At 56.6% G+C, this 8,307-nt stretch overlaps 3 protein-coding genes across 6 annotated transcripts in view; 2 read left to right on the top strand and 1 right to left on the bottom strand.

The window, feature by feature from the left end:
- The window catches only part of ABHD8 (abhydrolase domain containing 8), a 15,004-nt gene extending 11,968 nt beyond the window's left edge, over window positions 1-3,036 (bottom strand). Inside the window, exons 1-2 of one of the 4 annotated variants that reach the window (XM_027771304.1) lie at window positions 2,768-3,036; window positions 855-1,608 (exon numbers count right to left, since the gene is read on the bottom strand). In XM_027771304.1, coding sequence (XP_027627105.1) covers window positions 855-1,600 — 746 coding nt within the window. In that variant the 5' untranslated portion in view covers window positions 1,601-1,608; window positions 2,768-3,036. Of the gene's footprint in view, window positions 1-854; window positions 1,609-1,754; window positions 1,776-2,236; window positions 2,329-2,767 lie in introns of those variants that run through there. The other 3 variants (XM_006147134.3, XM_027771306.1, XM_027771305.1) reach the window with 3 other exon arrangements.
- Window positions 3,037-5,765: 2,729 nt separating this feature from the next.
- Window positions 5,766-6,769, top strand: MRPL34 (mitochondrial ribosomal protein L34). The gene is made up of 2 exons (XM_006147137.3): window positions 5,766-5,893; window positions 6,088-6,769. Exons 1-2 carry the CDS (start codon window positions 5,829-5,831, stop codon window positions 6,299-6,301), a joined length of 279 nt encoding a protein of 92 aa, XP_006147199.1. The 5' UTR covers window positions 5,766-5,828; the 3' UTR covers window positions 6,302-6,769.
- Window positions 6,770-7,683: 914 nt separating this feature from the next.
- DDA1 (DET1 and DDB1 associated 1) overlaps window positions 7,684-8,307 on the top strand; it is a 16,348-nt gene continuing 15,724 nt past the window's right edge. The window contains exon 1 of the mRNA XM_006147184.2: window positions 7,684-7,828. Within this exon, the coding sequence (XP_006147246.1) occupies window positions 7,684-7,828 (145 nt within the window). The remainder of the gene's footprint in view (window positions 7,829-8,307) is intronic.

The following is an 8,307-nucleotide window of genomic DNA, read 5'->3' as shown; positions in this document are numbered from 1 at the left end:
AGACAGAAAACGATTGTGTGGATTTACTCCCAGTGGGATGGGCATGCTTGGAATCCTTTCTCCTCCATTCTCTCCTTGGGATCTTGGGCATGCACACACATATGCCTCAAACTACCAGGTCTGGGACTTGAACTACGGTCAACCATGTGGGAGTCCAAGCGCCTTACCTACTACGCCATGTGTAGGCCCCCATGGGGTTTTCGTTTTTTATTTTTCTTTTGATAAGTTTTTTAAGATTCTTTTTTTTTGAGGGGGAGAGGTTTTTACTATAGGGTGCGTGTGCTCACCAGAAAGACAGAGAGACAGAGAGGCAGAGAGACAGAAAGGGAGAAATCACCCCCCGGGGGGGGATGGCCATGCCACAATCCCTTCTCCATTCTCCTCCGGAGATCTTGGGCGCGCACGCGCACGCGCCTGGCCTGAGTTCAAGCCACCAGGTCTGGGACTTGAACTACGGTCAACCATGTGGGAGTCCAGTGCCCTTAGCCACCATACCACCTGCCAGCCCCCTCTTTTTGTTTGTTTTGGGGAGAGATTTTTGCTATAGAGTACAGGTGTTCACTGAAGAGACAGAGAGACAGCAAAAATTCACCCCCAGGGGGATGGCCATGCTGCAATCCCTTCTCCATTCTCCTCCGGAGATCTTGGGCGCGCACGCGCACGCGCCTGGCCTGAGTTCAAGCCACCAGGTCTGGGACTCGAACCTCTTCAGTGATGTAGCCATTACGCCAACTGCTGGTCCCTTCCCCATAGGGTTTTCTAAGGCAGGAAATCATGATCTCGCGAGAGCGTGGATCTGGTCCCCACAGGGCCCACCCCTTCCTGCCCCACACCCCACCCCACGGTCCGCTTACCCATAGGAGTGTCCAATGAGCACGTTTCTTTTCTTGGCATAGCGCTTGAAGATGGCCCGCATGTCCTCCGCCAGGGCATAGAAGGTGTAGGCGGCGGCCACCTGCGGCGCTGTGCTGGCCCCGTGGCCCGCCAGGTCGGGCGCCACCACCTCGTAGCCCAGGCGCACAAAGAAGTCCAGCTGTTCCTTCCAGATGGCTAGAGAGCCGCCCACCCCGTGGATGAAGAACAGCACCACGTCGGCCTGCGCGCCTTTGCAACTGGTGATGCTTTTCTCGCAGTCAATGTGGATGGTCCTCTTGGGGCGCCGGGTTCGCCTCCGCCGTCCGCCACTTCCACTGCCGGCGCTGCCTGGGGCCGAGCGGCCATCACTGCCCGCCGGGTCGGCCAGCTCCACCTCCAGGGCGGCCGGCGGCTCCCCAGAGCCATTCTGCCCGTGCAGGAGGTCAGCTCGGGGTGCCCGGCCAAGGTTTTCCACCAGCAGCCGCCCATTGCGGTACACGGTGATCCGACGTTGGCAGCGGACCAAGCCCGATCGGTCCCCTTGGGCGGCATCCCGCGATGGGGACGGTGGAGGCGGGGTGGGGGCCGGTGCGGGTCCGGCGTGCTTCACGCGCAACACGCGGCCGGGCTTGACTTCCACGAAGGTGTAGCCGTCGCTGGACTCGACGCTCTCCAGCGGCCCCACGGCGTTGGGGGGCGCCCCCAGGAGGCAGCAGAAGATCCCGTCGGTCACCCCGGTCAGCATGGTGTGTCCTGTGAGTGGGGACAACAGCCAGCTCAGGGGCCTTCCATGGGGAGCGCTGCACCCTGGCAGCACGCCCTCTCTGCACCTGGGGCAGGTGAGCTGTACTAGGAACCCCCACCCCCACCCCGCGCCTCAGTTTGGGGGAGGTGGCAACCTTCCACTCTTCTGGGCTCTGAATGACCCCACGGAGTGTCCTTAGGGAAAGGGGTGGAGTCGGGGTGGAGGCGGGGGTGCCTGGAGGAGGGGACATTGTGACACATGTGGTCTCCCCTCCTCGTAGCTGGAGTTTAAGCTGGAGTTTAGACCACCTATGGCCTCCTAAGCCCCTCCATTCATGCATGCATGCATGCATTCAGAAAGCGTTTCATTAATTCACACATCCAGAGGGGTCTCCTAAAACGGGTGCAGATACCCAGGGAACCCCCATCCCAGGTTTCTCTGACTCTGAACCTGACCCCACTCCCCCAAAGGGAAGGATCTGAAGGAAGGGGTCTGAGCTGGAGGCCCAGAAAGGCCTTGCCTAGCTCCCCAAGACCTGGTGAGCTGGGTTTGTTTTGCAGACCCTAAACCCCCTCTGGGAGTGGAAGGAGCTGCTCTGCAGAGCCCCCTGGGATTCCGGGGTTTGGCCACACAAACCCCCAACGGTGGAAATGAGGATGGTGAAGACACAGCTCGGACCAGGGGCCTGCAGGCCTCCATCCTGTTCCCAGGGCCACCCCCCTCCGTGTCCATGGCAACCGCAGGCTGTTACATAACTCAACGGGGATACCCGCGCAGCGCGCCCCCCATTGTCTAGGGCCCCTGAGCTGGGACCCACACGCCCTCCCAGCCTGGCGCCGCGGGGAAATGCATGCTGAAGATGCGGTCTGCAGTGGCCCCGGCCATGCTGGGGGACAAGCAGGCCATGCCCACCCCCTCGAGTGGGGCCCTAACCCCGGATCGCGAGGGCGACGCACAGGCACCACGCCAGTCCCAGCTCCCAGAGCCCGGCTCCCGCCTCCCAGGTGCCCGTCATCGCTGCAGCTGGGTCAAGGCCACTGGGGCTCCGTAGCTTCCTAGGAGCCCGAAGGCGGGCTTTGTGGACAGCCGCCTCCGAAGGGGAGGCCCCCGGGGGACCACGAGCTCCGAGCCTCCTCTCCCAGCCTCCTGGGCCCACACCTCACTCACCTCATCGAGGGCTCCGGGGCCCGGGGCTGGGCAGAGGGGTCCCAGGCGGAGAAGCCAGCGTCCGCCTGCCGCCGCCGTTTACATGATGGCGCGGGGTCAGGCCAGGCGAGTCTATGCGGGCCGGCGCGGGCCAGGGGCGGTCAGCAAAGGGGCATCCCGCAACCGACGGAGGAGCCGGCCCTTTAAGTCCCTCCCCGAGGGGGCGGGGCCGCGTTTCGACGGGCGGGCACCTCGACCTATCGCAGCTGCGGGCTGACCTGGCCTACTTAGGTGTCCAATCAGAGGCGGGAGTTTCGGGATGGAGGTGGGTTCTGCAAGCCAGGATCACGCCCCCCTTAGGGACTCACCTAGGTGGGGGGAGGGATTGGGCCTGGCTGAGAGCGGAGAACGGATTACAGCTTTGGGGGGCCTTCTGGGGAGGATCAGCCGGGGTCTTCTAGCTAGGAGTGAGCCTACCCAGCCAGCCCTTGTCTTCGAATTACCCTGCCTCCTTCAAACGGAGCCCCATGCCTTCTCTCAATGCTGACCTTCCTATTCTAGAAGCAGAGACGCCCCGATCGTTCTTATCCCACGTGGGGAAACTGAGGCTCACTACAGCAATCAGGACACGATTCAAACAGGAGGCAAGGTTGGGGCGTCGTGTGACTCCAAACCTTAAGGACTGTTATTTGCTAAACCTTGAAAGACAAGTCTTAGAGCCTTGGGTAGTTAGGAAGTCAATTTCTTTTCTTTTCTTTTTTTTTTTTTTTTTGGAGAGATTTTTGGCCATAGGGCGCGTGCGCTCGTCAGACAGACAGAGAGAGACAGAGAGACAGAAAGCGGAGAAATCACCTCCCCAGGGGGGATGGCCACGCTGCAGTCCCCTCTCCTCCATTCTCCTTTTGGGATTTTGGGCATGCACGCACACACATCCAGCGTGAGTTTTAAGCCACCGGGTCCAGGATGTGAACCTCGGTCGACTACGTGGGAGTCCAGCGACAAAGCCATTACGCCAACTGCTGGTCCCATTAGGAAGTCAATTTCTCAGCTCAGCCCATTTAACTGATGGCTGGAATCGGAGCTGAGGAGGGCCAGTGGCTAGAGCAGGTCCGAGATCTCGGCTGAGTTGAGATAACCCCCCCACGCCCCAGGAGAGCCTGGCGTTGGAGAACCCAGAGTTCAAATCCAGCCTCTGCTCTTGGCTCAACTGTGACCTTGAGTAAGTCACGTCTCTGAGCTTCCATTGATTTCTGGATGAAATGAATCTCCTCTGAGTTTGCTATGCAGATAAAACATCCATCGCGGTGCCTCGCAGACAGTCAGCGCTCAATACTTTATTGGCCGGGGGGGTGGAAGGCTACATGATGATGGAGGTAGCGTGGGCTTTGGAGGACAAGGGGTTAACCCCTCCCTGCTACTTGGAGGCTCCCATCCCTTGGAATTTGCTGCCAGAGAGCTGGACTAGGTCCAGCCGCCCACTCTTGCCCACTGGCTGCTCCCAGGAGACGATACAGTTGATTTATTCAGCAGATGCTTCCCTTGCCCTCTCTGCGCCTGCCCCAAGCTGGGATATGCGGGGACACTTGTAAGGTCTCATTCTCAGACCTGGCTTTTGAGGGATCCCTGAATTTCAGGGACCCATGCTGGGTCAGGATTGAGCCAGAGGGGATTGGGGAAGGAGATTCTAAAGGGTGAGAGGAGAGTGTGGCTGAAATTTAGGATGTAGGTGTGTGTAGAGGGTTTTGCATATTGCCAGAAGAGCTGGACATTGGGGAGCCATGGAGGGTGTATGAGTAGGGGAGGGGTTCGGATCTGAGTATCAGAACAATTCTTCTAGGGCCATGGATGGGTGCAAGATCGCCAAGGGCAATCTTGCAACTCATGAGATTTACAGATCAAGAAACCAGGGGCCGACTGGCAGTTGGCATGGTGGTTAAGGGCCGCAGGACTCCCATATGAATTGATCATGGTTCGAGTCCTGGACCTGGCAGCTTCCTTTCTCACTTTCCCTCTCTCTGTCTGTCCCACGGGTCAAATAAAAATAAACAAATAAAATGATTCTTTTTTTTTTTAAGAGTTTTTTTGCTATAGAGTGTGTGCACTTGCCGGACAGACAGACAGAGAGAGACAGAGAGACAGAAAGTGAGAAATCAACCCCCAGGGGGGTGGCCATGCCGCAATCCCTTCTCTGTTCTCCTCTCAGGATCTTGGGCACGCATGTACACGTACCTGGCGTGAGTTTTAAGTCACCGGGTTCGGGACGCGAACCACAGTCGACTACATGGGAATCCAGCGACATAGCCATTACGCTAACTGCTGGTCCCAACAAATAAAATAATTCTTAAAGAAAGAAAGAAAGAAAGAAAGAAACCAGTCCTAGGGGCTGGCAGGTGACATGGTGGTTAAGGGCACTGGACTCCCACATGGCTGACCATGGTTCGAGTCCCAGACCTGGCAGCTTGCTTTCTCTCTCTCTCTCTCTCTCTCTCTCTTGCTCTGTCTCTCTAAATAGATAAATAAAGTTAAATAAAATAATTCCTAAAAAACAAAAAATGTTCTAGAGGGGTAGAGACCACGCCATCCAAAAGATGCCCAGTCAGCTTGAACTTAGGCCTCCTGGGCTCCCTGCCATGAGACTTGGCTGCAGCCAGACGAAAGCTGCCAGTCAGCTGTGTGCCATCTGTCTGGCTCTTGCTGGGGGTGGAAAGCCCAAGGAGCCACTTCCTGCGGCTGCCACCAGCTGGGCTACTGCCACCCTGGGGCACCCCCTGCTGGCCGAAAGAAAAAGGAACTACAACTTGCAGTAGACGACAGGACATGAAGTCGTGGACACACGCATTGCTGAGGCAGTGCTGTTCGCTTGCCACCTGCTGGTCGAGATCAGGAATTGCAGTCCCCTCGCTGGCACAATGCTCAAACCTATGGTGCTCAGACGTGGAACTACCACTCCCAGAAGCCCTTTCGGCAATAAGATCTCCTGGGTAGGAGAGACTACATTTCCCAGAAGCCTTTGTCCCGCAGCTGCGGAACCGCAAGGTTCCGGAATAGCTGGCGGCGGGGACAGCGTGACCTGTGGCTGGACATGGCTTTGTTGCCGGGGTCCCTTTTGCTTCCCACTAGTAGGTCGGTGGCGCTACTAGGTGGCAGGTGAGTTCTCAGTTGGACCCTTTTCTAAATCTGGGCGTAACGTGTCGAGGGCTGTCGCCCACAAGACCTGTCAGTGCCTTGCGGGTTAATGGAGCACCTTTTGCAGATCCGAAAGCCGAGGCTCAGGGAGGTTGAGCGCTGCACGGAGGTCACTTTGCATCCCCTCTGACTTTTCTTACTGTCTGTTCCTGCAGGTGGCTCCAGCCTCGGGCTTGGCTGGGACTCCCAGACGCCTGGGGCCTCCCAGTCCTGCAGCAGGCCCGGGGCAGGGCGCGCGGGAACGAGTATCAACCGAGCAACATCAAACGCAAGCACAAACACGGCTGGGTGCGGCGCCTGAGCACGCCGGCCGGGGTCCAGGTTATCCTTCGGCGCATGCTCAAGGGCCGGAAGTCGCTGAGCCATTGAGCGCAACGCTGCGAGCAGGACTCCCTTTAAAGCTTTTATCTGACTTACGCAATTCATCTGGCGCTGTTTTTGCTGGGAGCTGGAGCTCGGGGATGACTTGGACTGGAGGGTCCGCACGATGTGGAGTGGCAGGAGGGAACAAGTTTGGATGGGGATGAGGGGTGATGCACGAAATCAGACCTTGCTAAATTTGTACACCTTTAGATTAGGGAGAATTTCGAATATATGCAACAGTTTACAGCGTAATATTACAGCCGACTTTCTGTGAGCCAAGTTCACAGCTGACCACCAACTTCTCCTAACCTGGGTTGAGTTTTTTCTTCTGTGAATATTTCAGAAGGTATCGCTCCAAGATAAGGACTCTTTAAAATGACTCCATTTAATACGTCCAACATACAAAGCTATTGTCAGTAATTCTTCAATATCATTAAATGTATAATAAGTATTTAAAGGTCTACATGTCAGGTACATGTCTGCTTTGGTTTTTTTTTTGGAGAGGTTTTCGCTATAGGGCGCATGCACTTACCCGACAGACAGAGAGAGACAGAAAGTGAGAAATCACCCCCCAGGGGGGATGGCCACGCCGCAATCCATTCTCCTCTCGGGATCTTGGGCACACACGCACATGCGCCCGGTGTGAGTTTTAAGCTACCGGGTCCGGGACGCGAACCGTGGTCGACTATGTGGGAGTCCAGAGACATAGCCATTACGCTAACTGCTGGTCTCTTTTTTTTTTTTTTTTAACTTTTTGCCATAGTGCACATGCGCTCACTGAAGGTAGAGAGGGAAAGTGATAAATCACCCCTAGTGGGAGATGGCCACCCTGCAATCCTTTCTTCTCCATTCTCTGGGGATTTGGGGCACATACCTGATGTGATTTCTAAGCCTCCAGGTCTGGGACCTGAACCTTGGGAGTCTGCCATGTGGAAATCCAGTCGTCCAACTACTATGCCATCTGCTGGGCCACTCCTCTTGGGATTTTGGGCATGCACACATGTGCCATGTGTGATTGTCAAGCCTCTGGGTCCTGGACTCAAACCACTGAGTCAGGCATGTGGGATCCAGCCACCTGCCCCACGCCACCACCTGGGCGACGTCTTAACGAGTGCCTCTGGGAAGGCTGGTGGGGAGGTAGGGGGTTTGAATCTTTCAGGACCTGCCCTTGGGGAAGGGCTGTTGATTCTGGGCAAGGCCTTGGCTCTCTGAGGCTCCCTGAACGCCTATAAAATCAATTGCTCTTTGTTGTGCTGTATGTTTTGGAGTAATAATACATAGTAGCTTTGTTTAGCTACTTAGTGAACACGCCTAACTATGGGATACTCAGTCCTTGCAGCTGATGGTGGTGTTGGGGTGTGGGTTAGTACCCAGGCAGTTTGGACACAATGGGGTCAGGGTTGGGAGAGGATCGGGAGGTCTGGAGGATCTCCGAGGAAATGCCTGACTTGGCTATGGGGAAGAATGCTGTCAGAGGAGGCTTCCTGGAGGAATTGGCAGGGTCTGGAGGAGCCCAGAAAAAGGAGGGATTGGGTAGGAATCAAGACATAGGGTGAGAGAGGGAGGTTGGAGGGGCCCAGAATTTGGGGTTCAGGAGGTTAGCCTGGATCTCCCAGGAGCCCTGGGGAGCCCTGGGAGGTGTTTAAGCAAGAGATCTGAATTGTCAGTTCAAAGGTATTTAAGCAGCTAGTGCAGGAAGTCTTAGCCATGCTGAAATCCAAGTCTGGGAACTCGGAGAGGAGGTTGGTCGTATTACGGTGCCTAGCTTTCGGGGCTGCTGCCAGAACCCACGAGACAGCTGTATGAGAAAGCCCAACAAACACTAGAAAGGCGAGATCTGCGGAACTTCCCGGAGTCGTGAACTACAACTCCCAGGAGACTTCGCGAGCGCGGCCTCCGCCCACTTCCGGATCTGACTTCCCAGCACTTCCAAGTCCCGGGCGGGGTTTTGCTTCCTCAATCGAACTTGACGGCGAAGGGAGGAGGCGTGGCAGCCAATGAGCGCGTGAGGG

This window comes from Tupaia chinensis, unplaced genomic scaffold, assembly GCF_000334495.1.
Source record: "Tupaia chinensis unplaced genomic scaffold, TupChi_1.0 Scaffold000201_1, whole genome shotgun sequence".
NCBI lineage: Eukaryota > Metazoa > Chordata > Mammalia > Scandentia > Tupaiidae > Tupaia > Tupaia belangeri.
Note: the sequence above shows the minus strand (reverse complement) of the source record. Positions and strands in the feature narration are given on the sequence as shown.

What these genes read in the sequence shown, in the direction of transcription:
- MRPL34 (XM_006147137.3), top strand. Translation starts at nt 5,829, where the DNA reads ATGGCTTTGTTGCCGGGGTCCCTTTTGCTTCCCACTAGTAGGTCGGTG. An exon ending in GTGGCGCTACTAGGTGGCAG is followed by an intron (nt 5,894 to 6,087) that starts GTGAGTTCTCAG and finishes CTGTTCCTGCAG; the next exon opens with GTGGCTCCAGCCTCGGGCTT.